This window comes from Pseudonaja textilis, chromosome 4 (genome assembly GCF_049901715.1).
Source record: "Pseudonaja textilis isolate UNSWEBS1 chromosome 4, rPseTex1.2, whole genome shotgun sequence".
Classification (NCBI taxonomy): Eukaryota; Metazoa; Chordata; class Lepidosauria; order Squamata; family Elapidae; genus Pseudonaja; species Pseudonaja textilis.
Window position 1 is genome coordinate 76,891,906 of NC_141993.1, and position 25,695 is coordinate 76,917,600.

General features: G+C 37.9%; 1 protein-coding gene across 4 annotated transcripts; it reads left to right on the forward strand.

Moving 5' to 3' along the window:
* Positions 1-3,361: 3,361 nt before the first annotated feature.
* Positions 3,362-23,690, forward strand: SKIL (SKI like proto-oncogene). 4 transcript variants are annotated; one of them, XM_026705767.2, is made up of 7 exons: positions 3,362-3,559; positions 7,282-8,378; positions 15,853-15,950; positions 18,322-18,569; positions 18,670-18,908; positions 20,070-20,294; positions 21,380-23,690. In XM_026705767.2, exons 1-7 carry the CDS (start codon positions 3,553-3,555, stop codon positions 21,539-21,541), a joined length of 2,076 nt encoding a protein of 691 aa, XP_026561552.2. In that variant the 5' UTR covers positions 3,362-3,552; the 3' UTR covers positions 21,542-23,690. The 4 variants fall into 4 exon arrangements, with proteins under 4 accessions (XP_026561552.2, XP_087789575.1, XP_087789573.1 ...); XM_087933449.1 differs by lacking the exon at positions 3,362-3,559 and adding an exon at positions 4,307-4,437; XM_087933447.1 differs by lacking the exon at positions 3,362-3,559 and adding an exon at positions 4,806-4,936.
* The last annotated feature ends 2,005 nt before the right edge of the window (positions 23,691-25,695 follow it).

Below are 25,695 nucleotides of genomic sequence, written 5' to 3' on the forward strand. Positions count from 1 at the left end.
AGACACATTCAATAAAAATTCATCTGAGGGATTATTAGGTGTAGATTAACAATATATTTCAGCATTAGAACTTCAATACTCATCTGCTAGGAACTGATGAAGGATCATTGGTTATAAAGACTGAATAAATAAAACCAGAAATTATTCTTGAGCAGTTGCACACTGTGTATTTTTTAAATCAAACCAATTTTCATATATTAAGGAATTTTTAGAAGGCACTTTTCTTTCTGCCCGCGTGTTTTAATTATGTACATGGTTAATGTAGGAAATCATATATATTTTGTATGACAGATGTTTACAATGAGCATGAAAAATTAATTCATAAAATAGTGTGATAAAATTCTGATTCCATTTTAGCAGTTTGAAAAACAGGCTTGGTGTATGTGTGTGTTAACCAGTTTGACAGGAAGGTTATTTTTAGTTTTTTTTGTACAACTCTAGTCAACACCTTTCTTTCAACGTGAAGCAATTTGGGAGAGCAATTTTCACTTGTGTATTAAAAATGCAGATCAGTTGTCTCGCTTTTCCCTTCATGTGTGGGTGAGAGAGACATCACCTATCAGAAACCACACAAAAAAAATGTGAAAGGTGAGCTATATAGAGACCTTAAAATTGCCCTGTGGAATTTTCACACTGCCACATAGAAAGCTCCTTAAAAGAATTTGTTACATTTATTTTATCTTGTATAAGAACTCAGAGCTGTACAACTTTGCTAGCAATCTTCTGGACATAATGAAAGTTGTGGATTTGGTGTTCTGATTATATAAATTACATTGCTTACAGTGGTGGGATTCAAAAATTTTACTACCAGTTCTGTGGGCGTGGCTTGGTGGGTGTGGCAGGGGAAGGATACTGCAAAATGTCCATTCCCTCCCCACACCTGGGGGAAAGTTACTGCAAAATCTCATTCCCTCCCTACCCCACTAACCTGCTTTCCAGCTCCGTTCTCCTGTGCAAGGCAACAAAAAAAGACCCAGCTGATCAGCTGGGACTCGGGAGGCAGAGAATAGATGGGGGTGGGGCCAGTCAGAGGTGGTATTTGCCAGTTCTCCGAACTACTCAAAATTTCCACTACTAGTTCTCCAGAACTGGTCAGAACCTGCTGAATACCACCTCTGGCTTCCACCATCCATTTTCCTTTGCTCGTTCCCAGTCTAAATGTCTTAAATTAAACTCACCACCCAAGACTTTAAGAGAGGAAACTTGGATTATATTATTATTATTATTATTATTATTATTATTATTATTATTATTATTATTATTATTATTATTACCTAATAAAGATGGTTCTCAAATTACGAGCCCAAAAGTCTGTATCGGAATTCAACTTTACAATCACCAGATTTTTGCACTGAAAAGTCTATCATCAGGGCTAATCGAAACAGAAGTAGCTAGTCAAACATTTCATCTCCTTTTCTTGAATGACTTAATTTGCATGTTACTATTTAACATGCCCCTTATTAGTACAACTGGAAATTTTAGAGCTTTCATCACTTTCTTCCTCTTTCCATTCAGCTTGCTTTCTTGCCTGACTCCATCTTGGCTTGTGACCCATTACTTTGCTTTCTTTCTGTCTAAAGAAAGAGGTACTACAGAAGTATATTTACACCCTACACATGATATTCATTCATTCTCATTCCTCCGCTATATATTAGTAATTATTACACTACTATTGATACTTACTATTGTACATGTATATTTGTAACATTAAACATACATTATAATTATAAATATTATACACTATATTTTTTTTATACAAGTTATACATACAATGACAATGCTTCTGTGCTACCTGCTATCCAAAAGCTCATTGTGAGTGTGATCAAGGGTGATTGCAAGCTACATAAAAAAATAATGCGAGTTTTGACCAGACAACCTAAAAACAAACACATCAAGACAGTTTTATCACGAGATAATGTAAATTCCCCATCAAGTGACACCAGAGTCAAAACGTAATTCAGAGGGAAGTCTGATGCTTTTGGGTAACGCGAGTGGGAGGCGTCATTTAGATTTCCTGCTTTAAGCAATGAATTGCACGGATGCTTCGCTTTCGAAATGGCAGCAGAGAGTCCGGTTTTCACAATCAGGTGAACTCCAGATGTGCCAGAACTGCAACTCCCAGAATCCCTAGCCAGGAATTAGCATTTAGGCTCCCACTGCTAGAATCACCACTAAGCCAAGATGCCGCGAGTGTGGATTCGGATCGCTAAAGTTTGGAAATCTTGGGATCTAAGCCCTGGAAAATCCGGAGGCATTTAGTTTCTCTAGTCCATAAATACCACGTAAGATCAGTCCCCCCCCATCCTCCCTCCTCCGCCAAAGTAACCCATTTATGTAAATACGAAACTCGTTTCTCACACCCATATCCTGAATGGAGGAGCCCCGTGCAAAAAACTCTGCCGCACTCTCGCCCTGGGGCTCACTCTTCTCAGACGACCCCCAGAGGGCGTCAAGGTAACAGATAATCAGTTGGAAGGGACCTTGTAGGTCATCTAGTCCACCCCCACCCCCAAGCGGGAGACCCTACACCATTTCTGACAGATGGCAGTCCAATCTCTTCTTGAAAGTCTCAAGCGATGGGAGCGCCATCGCAAGCTGTTCCATCGGTTGAAACTGTCAGAAAGTTTCTCCTTATTTCCAGGCTAAATCTCTCCTTGTTCAGTTTCCATCCATTATTCCTTGTCTGGCCTGCAGGCGCTTTAGAAAATAGCTTGACCCGTTCCTCCCTGTGGCAGCGAGAGAGGCCACGCAGCCGTAAACACGCTTTATGTGGCTTCTGGGGAGGATGAGATGCGAGTCGAGGCAGCGGAAAGATAAGAATTTCCCAGCCACCTTAGATCCGGAGGATCCTACGGCTAGCATAAGTACGTGTACCTTGCAGCGATATAGTAGTGGCTGCCTTACAGTATTTTTTTCCCCCCCAATCACCACCACCTCCCTGGCAAGCCTGGGATTTCCTGGGGGTCTCCTCTCCCACAGAGCCTGGCGCGAATAGAGCCAGCTCGGGTTTTCGAGGTCAGCCAAGGTCGCCTGGGGATCGTATCACGCCAGGACGGGAGACACGCCGGGCAGTCACGTGCTTCCCCAGACGCCGCACCTGAACGGGGTTGGGGAATCTAACCTCTTCCCCTCCTCTCTATCCACCCCACCCCCCCCCCGCGATCATGGTCTGGCCCACGCGTGGATCGAGTCCAGCCGAGCGGCTGTTCCAACGGCGCCGCAGACAGGGGTTCCCTCGCTCCTCTCCTCTCCTGCCCCCACTCCCAAGGCGGGGAGGCAGGATGACGTCTCTTGGCAGACACACACGCGCCGCAGCGCAGCGCCGGCGCCGCCTGGCCCAGACAGGGGCGGGGCTTGGCGGGACGCGCGAGCCGGGCGGATTCCTGACCGTGCGCCGCCGCCGCCGCCGCCGCCGCCGCCTCCGTCACGGCGGCTTTTCCACCCTCTTCCTCCTCCTCTGTCTCTGCAGTGAGGTCACGGGTGGGCGGTACGTTGGCGGCGGCAGAAGCCGCTTCGCTTCCACTCTTGGGGAGAACCGGGGCGCCCGCTGGGATGTGCGGTAAGCAGAGGACGTTTCTCCCAAGCGCCCCCCACCCCCCCATCACGGGAGGAGGGGGGGCTGTCTGTGAGAAGAGCGGGAGGGAGGGCAGCGCGCGCGCGGGGTGTAGGTTACACTGAGGTAATGGAACGGCGGGGAGGGAGATGAGAGGCGAGCGCCCATCCCACCCCGACCCGGGGTAGGTGGGTGGGTGGGAGTTACATTGAGGGGTGGGGGCGCCGCCGCCGCCGCCCAGTCAGGACTCGTATTTTCAACCCCCAACTCCACCCCCGTCTTCTCCACCTGAGCTGCGCCACGACGCCGGTGCTCCTCGGAGCGGGTGGAGGGGGCGGGAGGAGGATGGGGGTTGTAATCCAGCCGCTCGGCGGGGAGAGAGGGCTCGGAGTTAGGGACGGCTGGCCTAGATCGCCCGGGGCGGGTGGGGGGTGGCTTGAAAGCAGGCGCGGAGGAAAGAAGGAAGGAAGGAGGGAGGGAGGGGGTCCGGGAGTAGGTTTGGGGCCGCCGCTGTGGGGTGACAAGCGGGGCGGCGGGGCGGAATAAAGCTTTCTGGGGAGGGGCGGAAAGCCCCTTTCTCCCCCACCGGGATCCTCGTCCTGAGGGTGGGCGTGGGTGGAGGGGCAGGCAGACGGGGTGGCAGAGGCTAAGCGGGGGGGGCCCCTTTCAGTCTCCCATCCCCGCACGGCTTCGCCGTCGCCCTCCCCGCCTCCACTGCTAGACTTCACCTTCCTCACCCCCGCGGAGGAGGAGGAGGAAGGAGGAGCGTCTGGAGCAGCAGACGAGCCAGCCCGTCTGGCTGAAGAAAGGGGGAAGGAGGAGAGTTGAAGGCAGGGCAAAAGGAGGGGGAATTCCGCCCGAGAAAGCAGCCCCTCCCGCCCTTGGTAAAAAAAAAAAAAGAAGAGGAAGGGCGGGGGAGGCTTTCTGGAAGCAAGGGCCGGCGTGAGGGGAGGGTGGGGGGGCTTTTATAAGCTCCTTAGCTTCAGCAAGTGATATTTGCGGGAGATGCAAACTCCGGGACTTAAATAAATGGGTCAGGGACAAAGGAGTTTCCTCGCTTTCCTCAGGGGGTGGGCAGGTTGTTATATTTGGGGGGGGGTGCGTGTTATGACAGGAGCGACGGCCACACACACACACACCCCTCCGGGGGAGGGGTTGCATTTCCCAGCTTCAGGCAATCTTATTCAGGTGAACTGAATTGAACGTCGGCTTGGGGAAGTTTTGCTCCTCTTTTTGGCGTGTCTGCCGGCTGCAAGGATTCCAGGCGGAGTATATGGGTTTTGCAGTGGATCGGGCCCAACTTTTGTTCTTTGGGGCAAAGGGTGTAAACCTTAGGGAAGAGCCTCAACCGATCCCTTGTGGTTGTGATCTGCAGACTAAGTGGTTAAGTCAGCCTTTCGGGGAAGCCTTGCCTGCCATTTTCTAACTCTTGTTTTCTTTGAAAATAACTGCTGTCAGGAGGATATAGGTTAGTTAGGCTAACTGCCACGCTGAGCTTTCAGATGGTTTTCTTAAGGACATTATAAAGATATGGACAAAGGGGGGGTTTACGGTGGTTGTGCAAAATAAGTGCTGAATTATTTTGAGCTTCTTAGTTTGAGAAAGATGTGTATGAAATTGAGGTTGCTGTAACATGGGAACTTGTGTGGCAATTAATAAAGGGAGATATTTTTTTAATCTGAGAGCTTCGCTTTAAGACAACTGGTTTACAACAGAAGTTTCCATAATAGGCTCATCTTACTTTAGTTTTACATTGATTTGAAAAGGCCCAAGTTGCTCTAAATATAGAGTAGTGATTTTAGTATTTGACCGCAGTTCTAGTGTTTTTAATATATATTAATGATTTTAATGTTTTGAATTTTTTATTCTAATGATTTCTGGTAGAATGTGCAGTATAGAAATAAATTTTAAGCATGCGTATGGTTGGAGTGTTGTCACCATTATTACTCTTACAAGACTGAAGTCTCTTGTCCAGATCCCTAGAAAACATTACTTACTTAGGAATAATTTGTTTTCTAATTATGTGTGTAAGTGTAGAAGGCAATAAATTTAGCTCAAGGATAAATTGTGGAGTCTTTGGGCTCTCTGAACTCAGAATAAGTTCCAAATGAAAATGGGGAACTATAGGAGTGGGCTTCTAGTCAAAGGAAGTCTATAGCAGCAAAATTAAAGATTAGAGGAAAGATGTTTTTTAAAAGAAAATTGAGAAAATGTGGCACCATGTATGTGTTTGTGAAACCAAGTACTAGTAATTGAGGACTTTATGAAAGTATAAAATATCTTATTGGGGAAGGAGAAAATTTAGCAAAAGCTTTCCTTGTATTCTCCTTTCTTTCAAAATAAGTGTAGGGATCATTATTCTGTTATTATGTTAGTATCTGTATGTAGAGGTAGAGGGAAAAGTTTCCCTCTAAAAATGGGGAAAGAAGTCAAGATATAGTGTAATCAAGTTGCCTAAATTGTACTTTAAATGACACATATACAAGACTGGAGATCATTGGAATTTATGGATGCAACTGTCTTTTTTGAGCATGCATAGATGAATAAATGTAATAGAAAGTAAGAGAGTAGAAAGGAGAAATAAGGCATCCCTAGATTGCCATGTATGTGTGGGGGGGAGAACTAAAACACATTTTGCTCTTTGCTGCTAATCTATTTTTTATGGCTGATCTGTGCTTTACAAATATTTTGGAAGAATCATGGATCTTTTTTGCAAGAGAAATTATTTGGATTCTAAGAGGATACAGGTTTTTTATTAATCTGTTAATTAAATAGTTCAAAGACATAGCTAGAATGTTTATCTTTTGGTCGAGAATCTTAAATTATATTCATTCTGGAACAGTTGTTGTACAAGTGTTTAATGTGCTTTAATTTCTGGGCCCAATATAGTAATATCTCCATTTAGGATGCATGCTATTATACTTGGAGCTTTTTTGTTTTAACCTATTCCTAGCTATATTCCTTGTTTTTCTTTCCTTTGTTCAGCTTCTCCTAATTGATAAATATATGTAAAATACTAGCTTATAAATTAATTTTGCTGATGTCTCAAACTTACTTGTCCTGATTAATCGAGAATCTTATATGTCCTGATTAAATATTGTGGTTGGAACACTGGAATTTACAATGACCTTTATTTCTGTATAGATGTGCTGCCCATCTCATCAGATACATATAGTGTTGAAATCCCAGGACTTTGGTATCAGATTGCTTTTGAAGTTCTTTTAGAAGAACAAATGTCATTCTTGCTGGATGGTTTTTCTGCTCAATAAACTCAAAGTGTTGCTTGTGATACTGGGAATATCAGAATTCTTTTGCATAAAGCTACATCCATGTAATTTCTCAGTCTAGTTTGAAATGCCTTGGATGTTAGAACAGGTGCATTTATGTGATTCGGATTCAATGGAAAGAAATATGATCCTTTCTTTGTATAAAAATAGAAAATGTCAAAAGTAGAGTTTGTATTAAATCTCAGTTTTATGTTGGGTCATATCACTGGATCACTGTAAAACAAAATGATCTAAAGGTCTGAGCCAACTATTTTGGTATGACACTGTAGTACATTTTGTGTCATTTAGAAAGAATACTGTATTAAATGTCAGAAATTTCATGTAATTCTTTATATTTACCTCAAAAAAGCCATATTAGTTTGGCAACTAAGCTAACTGGAAACTGAGATGTGAATTAGCTACCTTTGTTGAAATCTCAAAATTTACCTATTTCAAATTTAGCTATGGAAGCTCCACAGAAAAAAATCATCCTGGGACATCAATCAAAAGGGACTGCTGCACAAGATGGCAGTCCTCCATCAAAAAAAGTCATGACAGAAATCTATCTAAAGGATAAAATACACACAATGATAAATAAGTTGCCAGTAATTAAGAAGGAACATTTGGATGAATGTGAAGAAAATCCTATAGATGACAGAGAAGAGGATGCCAAACCAAATGTTGCTGCAGCATCAGAGCCTTTGAACTTAAATCCTGGTTTGAAACATACATTGGCACAGTTCCATTTAAGCAGTCAGAGTTCACTTGGTGGACCAGCAGCATTTTCTGCTCGCCATTCACAAGAAAACATATCGTCTGTTTTTGTACCTCTCCCATCACCTCAGATTCTTCCTGGCCCATTGCTTGTCCCTTCAGATAATTCTACAGAGTTGACTCAGACTTTACTGGAAGGGGAGTCTATATCTTGTTTTAAAGTTGGAGGAGAAAAGAGACTTTGCTTGCCTCAAGTTTTGAATTCTGTCCTAAGAGACTATTCTCTACAGCAGATTAATACAGTGTGTGATGAACTTTACATCTATTGTTCTAGATGCAGTTCTGATCAGCTTCACATCTTAAAAGTTTTGGGGATTTTGCCCTTTAATGCTCCTTCTTGTGGACTTATCACTTTGACTGATGCTCAAAGACTATGCAATGCATTGTTGCGCCCTCGCACGTTTCCTCAAAATGGCAGCCTGCTTCACGCTAAAAGTTCAGTGGCCCAACTAAAGGAGACTGGAAGTGCCTTTGAAGTAGAACATGAATGCTTGGGCAAGTGTCAAGGTTTATTTGTTCCACAGTTTTATCTTCAGCCAGATTCCCCATGTATCCAGTGTTCAGAATGCTATGGGATGTTTTCACCCCAAACCTTTGTGATGCATTCCCATCGATCTCCAGACAAGAGGACTTGTCACTGGGGCTTTGAGTCAGCGAAGTGGCACTGTTACCTTCACATTAACCAAAAATATTTAGGAACATCTGAAGAAAGAAATGTGAAGCAACTCTTAGAACAAATGAAAGAAAAATTTAGCGCAAAGAATCAAAAGATACCCCAGTCTAAGGTAAGTCTGTTTATAAAATATAATATTTGAATAGATTAGTTGTAAAGATTGTTTTTACATGTATTAAGTGTTTGCTTTATAAAATTGTTTCTTTTTATTCTTGAAAAAATAATTGTGACTACAAAATATGATAGCCAATATTGGAAAAGTAATATGCTTCAAATACTGTACTTGAATAGTTATTTCTGATGTATGTCCATGATAAGGCATAGAATTTTGTTGTAAAAATGTTTTAAGTGATTTTGTTTCAGATATAATGAATGCCTAAAATAATCATGAATTGTGCATTGGTAAAAGATAAAGATGCAGTTCAGTCTGCATGTGTAGCAGTATGAAAAGACATTCAGGAGTGTTGGAGCAAGGATTTTTATTTAAAAAATAGGAGATTTGCAAATACTGTACTTACAGAGCCATGGCTAAATGGTATCCATCATGGAAGAATACCATTGATTAGATAGGTTCCATCAAGTCTGGTTTGACTTTTGATAATTGCATAGTTAGATAATAACCATTTTGATCTGTCTGCAGTAGTATGACATAGCTCTTTTATGGCCAATCCTGTAATCTTCTTGATTCTGTCTACTTTTTTAGTTCTCTCTTATTTGCCTCTATGTTGCTAAATTGTTTTTGTACTCCATCATGATTAGAGTGAGTTTTTGCTGATTGACACTGCCTTAAAGGAGCAATCAATTTGATCCAGGATGGGCTAATTTATTTTTCTTGTGATCCATGTTATTATTAATAAGCATCTCCAGAGCCATAACAGAGGCATCTATCTTTATCTTAGATGGTTTCAATTCCCAGTTTTCACAGCTGTACATTATTACCTGAGAGATTGTTGCTTTCACTATAGTGATACCAGAAAGACCAATGGTTTACTATAATGGTTTTGTTGTAGAAATATCTTTATTTTTCATAGTCTTATGTTTGTAATTGCATCCCTCTCTACAATTAATTCCTTCTGTATTTCTTAAATAGACAATCTAGTTTTATGCTTTATTAAGCCTCTCTGCCCAATTCCCCCCTCGCCCATTACTCACTTCTTGGTTGTCAATTGTAAGTTCACTAACCACACTGGTTAACCTGAGTTTACACTTTCTGGTTTACTTACATAATGAGCTTTTCTAACATTAAGCTACAAAGTGGTGATTTCTGCTTATGTTTTGATCTCCATAAACAAATCACCAGGCGTCGATAGCCTCCACATAAGTGGCTTAAAGCTGAGATTGTAAACCACCTAACTAAAATATACACCCTGCCACTACATTCTACTGTTGAGAAGTAGCTTGAAATGCACAAGGAAATATGTGATAAGTATCTGCTTAATGTGGAATTTCTTAGAAACAAGGAACAATTAATTACCATGAGCCATGGTGGTGAAGTGAATGCAGTATTGCAGGTTAATTTTGCCAACTGGCAGCAGAATGATTCTCACAGGCTCAAGGTTGACTCTGCCTTCCATTCTTCTGAGGTCGGTAAAATTACCCAGATTGTTGGGGTCCATATGCTGACTCTGTAAACAGCTTAGAAAAGGCTGTAAAGCACTGTGAAGCAGTATATAAATCTTAGTGATATTGCTGTAAGTGGTACAGGAGACCATGAGTTCTAATCCGACTTTAGGCCCACAGCCAACTGATGACTTTGCATTAGTCTCTCCCTGTGAGTCCTAGGAAGGAGACAGTGCAAATCATTTCTGAAATCTTGCCAAGAAAGCTACAGGGTCTTGTTCAGGCAGTTGCAGGAGTCAGCAATGACTCCAAGGAACCCCACTCCCAATTATTAGTACTGCTAAAGCCTTTATTCTGGGCAACAGTTAAACATATTTTTTTGCATGACAAAAAACAAAACAACACGATCGTTCCTGAGACAAATCATAATGGCCATCAAGGATTCTTTAAAGACTGTAGGAACATTTCTTAGGTCTTTCATGAAGAGCATCTGTTTGGTCAAATACATGTAGCATGCTAAGCCACATCATTTTTCTTTTTATCATCTACATGTACAAATCAAGCCATTATACTTAACATGAGGAAAACATGTCATTCAAATTTTCTCAACAAGCATTGGGTTTGTGCTTTATAGGTTGTGTGAATACAGCATATTTAACTATACCAGTCAAAGATCTAATGGCTGCATTCATACAACATGGAATAGTTTTAATCTTAGAAAGTTGTGTGAATCCTGCTGTCTAATTAGTTACTATTTAAAGGATTATGTGCATTTATAACATGGATTAATTCAGTAGTCAGGTGAAGCATGTTTTTAAACCTAGCCATTTTATATTCCTGATCCCTGAACAATTTGAAATTTTCCTGGCATATGCCAAAGATGTAGGAGGATCATCTGTTTTTCTTCATACATAATCAGGAAGGAGACTGAAAATTCATAGCTGGAAAATGCTCAGATCAGGTTTTTGAAAAGGAAAATTTGCTCCAGAGAGGATTCCATGTTTGGTAGCATTGAGTTCCCAGTTATAGGACCAAATTCATCCATGAAAGGAAGGACTAGTTTGCTTCTATATCACTCTATAAAGCCTTAGTAAGACCACACCTAGAGTACTGCATCCAGTTTTGCTCACCACATTATAAAAAAGATGTTGAGGCTCTAGAAAAAGTACAGAGAAGAGCAACCAGGATGATTAGGGGACTGGAGGCTAAAACATACAATGAACAGTTGCGGGAACTGGGCATTGCTAGTTTAGTGAAGAGAAGGACCAGGGGAGACATGATAGTGGTCTTCCAATATTTGAGGGGCTGCCACAGGGAGGAAGGGGTCAAGCTATTTTCTAAAGCTCCTGTAGGCCAGACAAGGAATAATGGGTAGAAACTGAACAAGGAGAGATTTAACCTGGAAACAAGGAGAAACTTTCTGACCATGAGAACAATCAACCAATGGAACAGCTTGCCCTCAGAAGTTGTGGGAGCGCCATCACTTGAGACTTTCAAGAAGAGATTGGACTGTCATTTGTCAGAAATGGTATAGGGTCTCCCACTTGGGTGGGGGGTTGGCCAAATGACCTACAAGGTCCCTTCCAACTCTGATTATCTGTTATCTGTATCTTGTTTGCCTGCACATTGGAAGGGTAAAGTAAAAATAAAATAACTAAAGCAGAGAGAAATAGGGTTCATTTAAGGCTATACATACAGGTGCAAATCCAGTCATGATAATGATGACTGGCAATAATATGTTTTAAATTAGTCTTGTAGTACAGATCAGTTTTTAAAAGATTATTTGGTTAACTGTATGTAAATAGAATACAACTCAGCTTATGGAAGCTGAAATTACATTTGTAAGCTTAACATGATTTATTTACTCATTAATGATGTAGCCAATTGGCTTGTTTTGCATTCAGCTGCAGTACTATATTTGTCTAAAGTAATTACCTTTCATAATAGTGTACTAATAAATAATACTGAATAAATTAAAGGCCTAAGTCTTATAAATGACCTCATCCTGTTTGATATATGATCTGCAGTGTATTTTCAAGCTATTGTGCTGTGTGTGTGTGTGTGTGTGTGTGTGTGTGTGTATGTATATAGTTGTGCTTTAAAAGCACAACTATAATGACGTGGGTAAATACCTGAACAAAGCTGAATACCATACATATAAATATCCGCAAAAACTTAAGAAAACATATATATATATATTGGCAGATGAGATTCTGCCGAAACATTGCTACAACTTTAAAAGCACAACTATAATGACATGGGAAAATACCCGAACAAAGCTGAATACCATACATGTAAGTACCCGCAAAAACTTAAGAATATATATATATATGTATATATATATATATGTATATATGTATATATATGTATATATATGTATATATCCATACGTATCTTATTTCAGACTTATAGAGGCTTTAATTGTGGAAAGGATGATCTCTAGTTTTGATCTGAATTCCTTCTTAGGCTCATTAGAAGACAACTGTTTATGTATATTACAAATACAGATAGTCCTTCTTTATTGACCATTCATTCTGTGGCCCTTCAAAGTTATGATGCAAAACAAGGATTTATGACAGGGGTCCTCTAAGTTGTAGCGGGGATTAGGCAACTAGAACACATTTCGGATGACTTCAACGTTCCTCAGACATGTGATTGCCATTTGCAGCCTTCCCTACAGCCTCTCACAGGAAAGGCAGGTGGAAAGCTGGCATGAGGGGTTGTAAATCACTCCTATCAGTTGCTTCTGCAGATATTTTTTGTCCTGAGGAATACTCAGTGGCAGGATGAGTGTGGGCCCTACCACCTGCTTGTCCTTGGACCACACTGCAGCATCTCTCCTGTACTAACATCACAGTGCCCACCTACGCACACCCATTGCACTCATTTAATGCCCACCTCCCTGCTGCACTCGTGCCACAATGCCCATTCCGTCCCCTTATGCTCCATAATAGTCAGCTGACTGGCCTGCTTGCAAGCCACCTAAGGGAAAGCTTGTGATTGGGACTTGCTACTTCCTGCTGCTTCCCCATTGACTTTGCTTGTTAGAAGTTGGTAGGAAGTTGCAAGGTCTCACTTAATGATCCTTTTTTTGGCAGTAGAGACTGCTGGGGTTGCTATCACTATGTGATACAGCCATGTGAAGCTACACTTTACAATGGCGCAGCTTAGCCAGGGAAATTCTGATCCCTATTACTGTCATTAAATGAAGACTAGGTGGAGGGAATTAAGGCCACAGTGAATAGAGCTGTTAAACATACTTATACATGCACTCATGGACTAAGACAAGACATACATTTCTGCTATAGTTTCAAACACTTTTTTTAGTTAATTTACTTAGCCTCCTTTGTAAAAACCAATGTCATCAGAATTCAAAATAGTTTCATATATTCCTTTTTTTTAGTCTAACTGCAGAATTGTAGCTCTGGCTCCCAAAATTAAAGTGGATTTAGAAATAGAATGCAAAATACGCAATATATTTTTTTAAAAAATAAAAACCTTCAATTGTTCCTATTATATATGCATTAACATAAAGTGCAGAAACACTTTGCTGCTTCAGCAGTGCTTCTAACACTTCTGATTTGTGAACAGCAAAGTAACAAGTGTTAAAATGAAGAATACAGGGGAATCTTCACATTTTGAACAGAAAAGGAAAAAACTATCTGGGCTATGATGTGGGGAGGGATACCTTTCTAGTATGAAATAGTCCTAATTCTGGAGAATTGTTGAAAAAGCATGAATGGGAGAATCAGAGCCATTCAAAAGTAAAATATATTCTTTTAAATTATATAATAAAGACTTGGGGGAAAAAAGTCAAGAGAAAGGTTAGAAATCCTAGAAGTCCATTGCCTGCAAAAATTGGGAAGATGCTGCTCTTTGTAGTAGCATCCATGTAACAGAACAAAAGAAGGCATATTTCTTTGCACCTTTCTATTCATGGGAACATTTTATTCTTATGCAAAAGCTTCTTTGGACCAAATAAAAGTATTCATTACATTAGAACTTAAAATCAAAGTCTAGTTATCATAGTAATTAACTTTATTGTTGTTCTCCATTTTTGACTGTTACTTTGAATTTTATTTACTATTTTTAATCGGGCTGTTTCAAAGTGAAATTTGATATTGGTGATAATAAATAGAAAAAAACTTGCAAATAGAAAATAGACAACTGTGACAAAAGAAAGCAAAGATAGTACCAATAGTAATAGGCACCTTGAGTGTGCCACTTAACATGATCAGCATTGACAAAATCACTGTCAATTGGAGAAGGCAGCTTTGCGCAGAACAGCTTACATCCTATGACAACACCTTTAACACCATCAAACATCCACATCTGCCTATCCAAGTTCCTTGGAAGGACTTGATAAGTGGAGAAAAGTGCCAAATCCACCCTGAACATTTGATTGACTGCCAGAAACCAAAATAATAATATTTGCCTATCCCAGATACCTGGGAAGGATTTGATATACCAAATTCAGTCTAAATTTCTGGCTGATTGTGACCAACCACAATAACGCAGTACATGATAAACAGGAATGTGAAATGAAACCAGTTTGTTGTATACCAACTAGAACAGGGCTGTCTTGAAATATTTATCTGGTTGCAGGGGTAGGATTCTACCAGTTCGCACCTATTCCCTAGAACTGGTTGTTAACATTCTAAGCAGTTCGGAGAACTGGTTGTTAGAAGAAATTACTGGCCTAATCCTGTAAGGAAGGCAGGAAGGAAACATTCTGGTGTTGCTTACAGAAACTGCCTCTCCATTAACCCTTATTACATTCTTGGCAGGACTAGACTTCCTGTCTCAGGAAAGTCTCTGGAGTTTTTTTCCCTTCCTTTGCTGGTACTTTGCTTGTGTGGAGTGACCACTCAAAGTTACAATGGCACTGAAAAAAGTGACTTATGACCATTTTTCACACTTACTATTGTTGCAGCATCCCCACAGTCATGAGAGGCCAGGGGAGGAGATGCATGCCTTGATGTGAGTGATATTGAGTTGGCTACACCAAGCCAATAACATGACCACCAAGCCATGTCCACCCAGTCACATGACCATCAAAGCCACACCCTCAGAACCGGTTGTTAAAAATTTGAATCCTACCCCTGTCTGGTTGCCTTAGGTAGCAGATGTAATGGCACATTGATATACAGTTAAAAAAGTGGCTTTTGAAAGGTGGAACAATCTGCTCTTGCTAATAGGTTTGATAAGCTTCTCTGGTGGTCCTGCAAAAACTTATTTTCTCTCCTTCAGTTTTGAAATGTAGATGATTGGCTTTTCTAAAAGCACAAAAATAAAAACAATTTGCAAGGCTGCAAGAAAACACTGCTTTTTAAAAAGGTCTGTTTGAAAAGATAGGAATGAATGAACAAATGAATGAATGAATAAGAGTTCCTAGATATATTAATTATCTTATTTATTTAAAGCAGTTGTCCATCCAAACTCAACAACATTAAAAACTATAAAAACTGAATGCATTAAAAACAAAAAGCTGGCACCAAGTGATGCTTCCTATATGCAATCGATTTTACCTATTATTTAATTGGTCCAATAATTGGTCCAGCCAGTGTGCTTTTATTGTCTCATGTTGATTTTCTTGAATTGTTGCCTTTCATTTCTTCCCTGCAAACTTTGATAGGCATGAATACCTTTGTGTATTTTATTCATGCTTACACTTTTTTCAGGAGTTGAGTGAATTGCCTGACAAAGTCACAATTCCATTTCTTAAATAGGCAACATTAAATAAAATTTGATATTAATTGACCATTTTATTGATCAATAATTAATGTTAAATTATCAAAATACTGCACAATTTCTTTTGACTGAAAGGGAAACATACGGTATTCATTTACAATACAAAATCTACTTATGGCTTCATTTACGGTATATTTGAGTAGGGAAAATGGAAATGATGCTGTTTATATTTGGGGGGGGGGGTTTCTGTAAAAAAATTGATTAAAAATTGCAATTGCTATTTGTTTTAAAGCTGGAATGGTATGTAACAAATGTAAATATTTTCCCCTCCTTAGGCAGATTCCCATTATAATGTAGAATTTCAGCAGTGGTATCCAGTTATAAAGCAAGAAACAGATTCTACAGATCAGCCACGTTCATTTATACATCCCAGGTAACATTCTTCTGTTAATAAAAATGATCGGAATCAAATTTTAATTATTTCATAAGCCAGCTTATAAATAATTTCATTGCTTATCTGAGTTAAATTGATGTTTTACATAATTTAATTACTTTCTGAGGTTGTAAGGAGAATATGTGTTTTACATACTATTGGATCTACATTAATGATGTAGAGCAAAGCACTATGTAATAGATGTAACTTTTGCACATGGTATTTTTTTCTTAATTCCATTCTTTGAAATAACTGTTAATGGTATCTTTGCTAAGAACTAGTTTCACTCAAATCCTTAAACTTTCCCTTGGAGGCACCTAGAAAACTTTTAGCGTTTTCTATCCTCAGATGCTACTTAATATCTGGGACATCTGCTTTATTAGTGCTACAAAGACCAAATTGTTTTATTCCAGATAAAAAAGATGGTGGCTCCTGAAACTTCCATTTGTATATTCAGTATCCTCAAGGTCTCTCTAATCAGCTGGTATTTGAAGTTATACATTTAATCTAATTTATATTTCTGTGAATCTGAGGTAAACACCTCCCATTTTTTTCTGGAAATTAACTGCATAATACATCGTATCCTAAATTGAAAGAGAATAGCAAGTTCAGACCATGTTCAAGATTGTCTTAAGAATAAAAAAACAAAATTACTGGCTATTTTAGAAGTGCTATTGAACTATAGAGTACAGTGGCTTATCAGTGTCAGAATCAAATGGAGCTATATTTTAACCACATGAAGAGTTAACTTGCTATGCAGCTTATTGAAACCATTTTAAGCTCTACTGTGCTGATGGACATGTCTGTACAGTGCTGATACAGCAGTTAAAGTGTCATTTGAATTGTTCCTTAGCTAATTTCACAAACATGTGAAGTGCCAGACGTTCTGCTTCTTTTGAATGAGGTTTTACTTTTAAGAAAGCAGTAAAACTTTGCATTAAATTTTAAAGCAGCAAACAGCATATTCAGTAACAGAACCCAGGAAGATGTTTTCATTAGTATCTATATGAAACAGCTAAGTGAGGTCATCTAACAATTTAGGATAAAGTATTGTCTGTAAGGTGATGATGCTCAATTATACATTGCCATCCCAGGTTGAATATGACTTGTAATAGAAATCCTGACCTGGTGGCTAAAGATTTTGAGGGTCAGGTTGGAACAAATATGGTCAAATTAAATCCAACAGGATACAGTGGCTGTTTATCTGAAAAACATTCTAACTCCATAGCTGCTGCACAATTGGCTTTTCCTGGAATTGCACTTTGTTAGAAGCAGATGGTCAGTGATCTACAGGTTCATTTGCAGTTAGGCTCCTATATAAGCAAAACAGACAGAGGACCTTGCTTAGATTTGGCTCCTGCATCAGATATGTCTGTTTTTGGCACAGGATGCTCTGATGGAAGTGAGGAGTCCTCATTACTTAATATTTGGATTATGTACTGTGCTCTACTTGGAGCTCCCTCTGAATACTGTTTGTAAACTACAATCTGTGCAGTGTTCCCCCCCCCCCCCTGCTCCGGCTCACAGGAGGTTTCTCAATATAATTCAGAATATTGGTAATGACCTAAAAAGCCTTTATGACTTGGGGTTTTCATCTTCTTTAGGACATACTTTGTCTTCTTAGTTTGAAAGGGCTTCTGATGTCCTTTCCTTAGGAAGTTGGAGATGAGAATCTGAAAGAAGGTCGTCTTTATGATGCCTGCACTTCTTTGTTAGCTTTTTGGAAAGAGATTAGGACATTTCCTCTAGGCCTTTAAAATTTTGAGTATCATACATTCTAAAACCTTTTTGTGCTTTTACATATTTATTTGTAGGCTGCTTATAGCCTGATTGAACCTGCCTGCTCTGAGTGGTATATAAGTCAGTTATATAATTGAGATTAAAATCATACAGACAGTTGAATAAACAATAGCTAGAAATGTTCCTATGGAACTGGGAATTGTAAATAAAACCATTAATAGTGACATGGAGTTCTGCAAAAGCCCTTTTGGCCACAAATGCCACCTGCTCTTTGATGTACCCAGAATTCAGCAGGCTACACTGTTATAAAACAAATACATTAAAATGCATTTGGGGGCTAATAAAATTGTGAGTGTTAAAATATCTCTGAAAATTAAAATTGACTATTTCATTTTGCTAATAGATCTTTGAGTATACTGATGGCAATGTATTTTCTTTTACTTTGTAATTGATTTGACGGTTCCTAAGCTAGACAAAATAATGATTATCTGCAACTGCTGTGTAGCAGGCTGGGAATTAGAGAATAATTTTTTGTTTGCTTGTTTGTTTCCATTATTTTCTATATTATGCTTGATTCAGTATGATTTAATTTTTGTATAGTCTAATAATTTTTCAATTTTGTTGTTTCCAGCTATTTCTTTTACATGTGCGATAAAATGGTTGCTCCCAATGTATCTCTTAGTACTTCAATGCCTCAGTGTAAAGAAACCACAAAAACGATTGAAAAGATACCAGAGGTATTTAAATCATTTCCTGGGCAGTCACTGAAACAGCAGCATGGTAGCAAACGCAAAAAAAGCATCTTTTATCAGAACATCCCTCTTGAAGGACAAGAGAAAGTTGACTTAAAGCCCAGATCTGGAACTTGTACTAGTATAGGTGAGTAAAAACTGAAACTGTTTCTTAATACCATTAATGGAATTACTGTTTTTTGTAGAAAACCAACAAACATTGCCTTCCTGACTTTTTGATTCTGTAGATCAACCCATACCCATTAAACCTGCAAACAGAAGGAAAACAGAACAGGTCAGTTCCAGGGAGACTACAGAAGATGAAATGGAAATAAGTAGTGATGCACAATCCTCATCTCAGGCTCTTGCCAATGGCATTAGATCTGATGATGATAAAGGGAAAATGATGGAAGAAGTAATGAAAACTTATATTAAACAGCAAGAAAGGCTGCATACAATTTTGCAAAAGAAGCAGCATCTTCAAATGGTATGTGTAAATTTCATTTTATTTTTGTCTGCCTCCCAAACAGCGTCTTTTCTTTTTTTTTTGTATTGGTTCCATATGAAGATGAAAGTTTATAACTATGAATAGTACAATGATAGGGGTTAAAAAAAACCCCAACCTTTCCCTCTATTTCATTTAACATATTTAACATTTAACGTATTAAAGACTTACTTTCACCAAAGAATGCTAACCTGAAAGTTGGACTTCAGCTGTTATCAAACATAAGTTTGAAGATAAGTTGTCCTCCTGCTTAATGCTTTGCTACAATAGGCTGACCCATTTCACCATTCTCCTTGCATTGATGGAATTTTTCCACTTTGGGGTGTATGCAGAGAAGCCCCTTTTAACATCTGGGTCGAAAATGGGATGACTGCTCTCATCTAGTGCTTTGAAGAGAAATGCCTTTTTGATTCAAGTCTTTGCTTAGAAGGAGTGGTTTGATAAAAAATTTGCTGAATCACATACACCCTCTTTGAAGATTGAAATTCCTAATAACACCTCGCATTACACTGGCATCTGTTATGTCTCCACTGGATAACGAACAGGGGTAAACTGTGTTCCCTAAGGTTCCTATGATGAAAATTACTCAATACTAGCTGTCTGGAGAAATAGTACCCAGGAAGTCATGAGACTTCCCTTTGGTGCTAGAAGATAGCTAGTAGAAATAAAATTAGGGCTGTTTCAGATTGTTATAAGCTCGCATTTGTGATTAGCATTTTAATTGAATATGGGGGAAAATCCTTTATAATATAACATGTAAAGCTGTGAGGGAAGAATTTCTCAATATTTTATACATTTTTCTCTTCAAATAATTATTCAAAATATTTGTTCCCAAAATATCTGAGAATGTGTTAATGGAGAATCTTGAAGTAGAAATACAGTACTGGTGCATAATTGATAAGTTTGTGTATGTGTAAAATATGTATGTGTGCATATATTGATAGAGAGTTTATATAGTAAGTGAACACGCACATGCTTTTAACAACCACAGCGAGCTACATTTCTGAGATAAGAAAGCTCAAGATGTGTATCCATACTAAGTCCCATTTCAAATGAAATAGAACCTAAAACTATGAAATTTGAAGCATATTTTTTTTGTAATTCTGTGTTTGAAAACTCTATATGATTGTCATTTTTTCATAGGAAGTTGAAATGTTAAGTAGTTCCAAAGCCATGAAGGAGCTGACAGAAGAGCAACAAAATTTACAAAAAGAACTTGAATCTTTGCAGACTGAGCATGCTCAAAGAATGCAAGAGTTTTATGTTGAACAAAGAGATTTAGAGAAGAAGCTAGAGCAGGTAATAAAACAAAAATGTACCTGCGATTCCAGCTTGGAAAAGGACAAAGAAGCAGAATACGCAGCTCAGGTGAGCAGCAAAATTGAGTTTCATCTGGAAGTGGGCCATCTTTCTTTGATACAAGTACTCCTCAATTTAGGTTTACAGTTGGGACCAAAATTTCCATTGTAAGTCATTGTGGGGGTAAATTGAGTCTGACCCAATTTATATTAGTTTTTACAGTAGCGAATCAAATCATCATAGTCATGAAGTTAATCATGTGATCATTAAGCCAAATTCAGCTTTCCCAATAGGTGTTGTTGTTTTTTTGCCAGAAATTGACAAAAAAAAGGTTGCAAATCACAATCATGTGACTGCAAAATGCTGCAACCAGTTTTTAATATGACCTGGTTTCCAAGTGCCTGAATTGTGATCACATGACTGTGAAGGTAATGTAACAGTCATAAATGTGAGTACACATAGTAAGTAATTTTTCCTGAGGCTGTTGTAACGGAACCATCATTAAACTGTCATAAACCAAAGATTACATGTAATGTTGGATTGCTGATAAAATATACAAAATATACATAATTGCTAGTTCTACCACTCAGGTGCCTGAAGAGCTGCTAACACATTGGAGTTCCATGCATTCAAGCCTATGGTTTGCAGCCTTATTTATTTTTAAAAACAGTTTTCTTATTTAACACTAAAATATGCCTTACTTTTCTCATTCCTACACTATATAGTGTACAGAAGAAATGCCATATATCTTTCACTTCCCTAATATTTTGATTTTTCCTACATTATTTACAGTTTACTAACTCAGAAATAGCTATTTCAGTTTTTTCCAAATATTTGGGTGTGATTTTAATGAATGTTTGGTTTTTCTGGCAATTTAGAAACATCTGTGTCAAAGAAATAAGAATATTTTCACTAAAAATGTTGCAATAATAAAGTGGAAAGAGAAAATATAGGAAGTATTTCAAATTTGTTAAAAAAAAAATTGGTATATGTTTGCACATATTTATGTTGCAGTCTAGTATTTTTATGGCATGATCATTGACAGATGCTCCATTTTGGAACAGAATGAAATGCCTGCATATCTCACCAGGATTAAGAAACAAGTGTATGGTATGTCAGCTGTTTTAACTTGTCTTTACTTTTCAAACTCGCAGTTAGCAGAGCTGAGGCAGAGGCTGGATCATGCAGAGGCTGATAGACAAGAGCTCCAAGATGAATTGAGACAGGAACGAGAAGCAAGACAGAAGTTAGAGAAGATGATCAAGGAATTAAAACTTCAGATTCAGAAATCTTCAAAAAATGGAAAAGGAAAATAAAATGCCATTCAGAATGCACCTGCATTTTCTCAGCAAGGCTAAAAAAAAATTACCTGCCAAGGAGAGGTCAAGCCATGGAAAAATGAAGGTATTGGGCACAATTATGGAAAACTTTTCCTGTGCATTCCCACATCACTAGTGAAGGTGTTTGGGAACTCACAATAATTTCTATGGTGATCTGCACAAGAAAAGTTCTCGGTAGATTATGTCCAACATGTGCATAGAAATCTACAGTAATATGTATATTTATATAACTTCCAGACTGACCAAATCTGTATTTGTGCTGCTTTTTTTTATAGTTATGAGCAGCATTGAAATTTTATGTTTTACGGTGGTCAGTATGTATCTGTTTATTTTACAAACTGTCTTGAGGACTCATACTGAATGCAACATTCTTGATTCAAACTACACAGTAGTTGACACCTTTTTGCATGCAATTCAAGAATCTAAAACTGAAAAAAATATAGTTTTATTTTTGCTTTGCTCCAATATTTCATTTCATGATGCTGTTTCAAAGAGAAAACTGTTAATTGGAAATCATTAAACAGTGAAAATGTCTTTAATTGCAGGTTTTCATGTTGAACTTTTACACTAAATGTTAATTATTAATGGTTAAATAACCAGTTTTTTTAGTACTATACGGAGTGCTGTTTTGAAAAAGGGTTGCTGAAATTGAGTCTGAAATATTTTATTTATTCACTCTAGTGTGTTAGGATAACAATTTGATAGCTAGTAAGTATTTTCATATTTAATATGTTCTTTGAGCATTTCTATACACCAATAGGAGCTTTATAATGTCAGTCTTATTTTGTGTAGTAGCATTTTTAATTATCACATTACTTCAGAAGCAATAGCATTCCCACATACGATCTTTGAGTGCATGAAAATAGATGATCCTGTCATTTTTAAAAGTGTTACAAAACCAGTAGAGAACAAATGGTATCAGATATTGGGAAAGTACGGTTATTAAAAAAAAAAGAACCAAGGCAAGCCATTAACATTTTTCGAAAACAACTTTGTTATTAAAACTCTATTTCTTTGAAAATACTAAAATCATTTTGGTATTTGAGATTGGTGTGAGGCAGCATCTGATGCTAAATCATAAGCTGTTTGTTCCAGAATTTATATAATTGGAAGTTAGAAAGACAAATTAACAAAAGAATTTATGGATATATTTTTTTCTAAAAAATGTTGACCAATAAAATACTGTAGTTTCATTGAACAAAGACTTAGTTGATGAAAAAATTGGAAAAGTATTGATTCTGGGAAGCAGTTCTGCCTAGAACAGGAAATATAGGGCTTGCCTGAACAGAAGGAAAGAAATATGGTTTATATTGTATATAGATTGACAAGTTTTGATCGCTCAAAATGTATTAAATATTTGCCAGTTGTTGGTTATGCCTCACTATTCAGATCATTGTACATTCATAGCAACGTTACCTGTTATTCATGAAAGTATTAACTTACTTTATCATAGATTTGTGTGACAGATGATAACAAGAATGCTTGTTCTAAAAATGTTCTGCAAAATTAATGGAAATGGGCCTTTACAGCAGTAATTGAAGCATTGGGTGGCCGTCTACATCCCTGTCCCTTCTGCTGGAAACTAGTTGTGTACATAGATATTTCATGTACTTATGGGAAAGGATTAAACATATTTATGTATAAGGATTATTTCATTATTTAACATATAATTTCATACGGGTAGTCCTTGACTTACAATAGTTCATTTAGCAACCATTCGGAGTTAACAACGGCACTGAAAAAAGTGACTTAGGATGTTTTCCTTATAGTCATTGCAGCATCCCCATGGTTAGGGGATCCGAATTCAGAGACTTGGCAACTGACTCATATTTATGACTGTTGCGGTGTCCCAGGGGTCACATGATCACCTTTTGTGACCTCCTGACAAGCAAAGTCGATGGGGACACCAGATTTACTTAACAGCCATGTTCCTAATTTTAAGAACTACAGTGATCCACTTAACTGTGTTGTAGGATGGGGCAAAATTCACTTAGCTGTTTTGCTTAGCAATAGAAATTTTGATCTCAATTGTGGTCATAAGTCAAGCATCTGTATATTTCAGTTTAAATTGATAGGGACAGATCATTCCATAAAATGTATAATCAATAAAGAAACAGTAGGAAAATGGGCTAAAAGAAAAGTTTTTCAATAAACAATTGTAGCACTAAAACACTAAAAAAAACCCGAGCACTCAGCTTTTTCCCAGCCGTATAAAGAATTGTACTTGTAGGTGAAATATTGTCATCTTCACAGCAGCACCGATAATAATCTGATTTTGAGGTCAATTTTGGTGGGTCAGTGGTTTATGCAGGCAAAGAACCACCTTCAAAAATCCTAGGCTCATAATAAGACAGTAAAAGTCAGAATCAGTTCTGTGAATTAACACTGCAAATTAATTGGTAGCCACTTGGAAATGCTGCAGAATCGTGTAAAGCCATAATGTGGTCACTTTATGTCAGTTTAGTGTGTTGTTCAATCTTAAGCTCTAAAACCCATGGCAGTTTGATATGAAAATGTCAATAGATTTCATGTGTGCCAAACAATTATGGCACACAAATAGCTATTTCAGTTGAAGCTGGCTGAAATGTTCAGATTCCTCAAAGATAACTCCTATAAAGCAGATAATAATTCAATCATTTGCTGTTGTGTGGACCTTAACCTCAAAAGAATGTGCCTAACCACAACTGAAGTTCAAAGAGTACATTCCAATCAAGGTGCATGTAAACTTGTATTCCTTGGGTGAGCTTTTTGGAACAGGTGAATTCAAAATTTCCTGAGTCATTCAGTCTTCCAACAATAAGGTGTTATAGCTTATATTCAGAAAGGTAACCAAGCTAATCTGTTACGATACTTCAGTAAAATCCCTACAAAAACTCTTCTTAGTTATAGTTATGCTGTCCTTTGATATGGTGAGAGGCAGGAAGGGACCATGTGGACAATACTGTTTTGCTGTTCGATTATCTTTTCATGACTCAATAAATGCCAACAACATGGCAATCTGGTCATGCACCTTGATGGTCCTTGATGGTCTGTAAATAATCCAAGATGATCACCCTAATTATATGGCTATGGAATATATAAGGGTAAGAGCTCTTTAAAAAGGTCACTTCATCAGTTTACATTATTGGCTGCACACCTTAAAAAATGTTGCCTCCAAAGGTAATAAATCAACAAGCATAGTCAAAATCAGATTTCTTGGGTGTATAATATCTAGTGACTACAATTCAATCCAAAATCATATATGCTTAAAATGTTGAGCTGTAGTCACTGAATATTGGAAGTCTTGCTATAGTAGTCTGGTAAGATCACTATTACAGTATTTTGTCCTATATTGACAAAACTGGTAGGATGATTATCACAGTATTTTATACACTGAAGGCCAGTTTGGGTATATCATAAGTCACGACTTATGCATGTTGTCTCATCATAAAATACATTCTCATGTATAAATACATAAAATAGTACTTTTTATTGTTCACCAGTAATAGCATTGATTGCAGTGGTTGGTAGTTGTCAATCATTGTCCAGATGGTTGAGGGTTCATGAAGATAAATATGTTTGACCAGAGTATGAAAGAAAAAAAGTGTATGAGTAGTTAACATTCAAGCAGCATCTTCCTTGTACTCAATATCGGAATTCAAACACTAGTTCACTTAATAGAGTAGATCATGTTTTTACTTTTGAACAGAGACACTTTTTGAACTGAATGCAAGAGAAGGTTTGTGTTTACACATAGAAACAGATTTTTAGAGTGTATTTTAGGATTTCAGCAATAGCTATTATGTTGTTTCTGTGTATGCACAGTGCGACAATGAAGCTGCAAAAGCAAATATATTAAATGTTTTTGTAGTCCCAACAAATACTGGAGCTGAGCTAGTGCGGGCAATTCTAACTATTTTAGAAAAATAAGTTTGTGGTTATAATGAGGGGTAATGGTGAAAGAAAGTGAGTAGATTTTAGATTATTATGCTTAAAAACATAAGACCAAATCTGCACATTCATAAAAAATCATAAATATAATTTCTATATACAATTATTTCAGTTTCTTTGCATATGTTTTCATGTAGAAGTTAAGTGTGTACATAAAATAGTGCCATAAATGTCCATAGTCAATAAAAGATAGTTTTATA

What these genes read in the sequence shown, in the direction of transcription:
- SKIL (XM_026705767.2), top strand. An exon ending in CGTTCATTTATACATCCCAG is followed by an intron (nt 15,951 to 18,321) that starts GTAACATTCTTC and finishes TGTTGTTTCCAG; the next exon opens with CTATTTCTTTTACATGTGCG. An exon ending in AGAAGCAGCATCTTCAAATG is followed by an intron (nt 18,909 to 20,069) that starts GTATGTGTAAAT and finishes ATTTTTTCATAG; the next exon opens with GAAGTTGAAATGTTAAGTAG.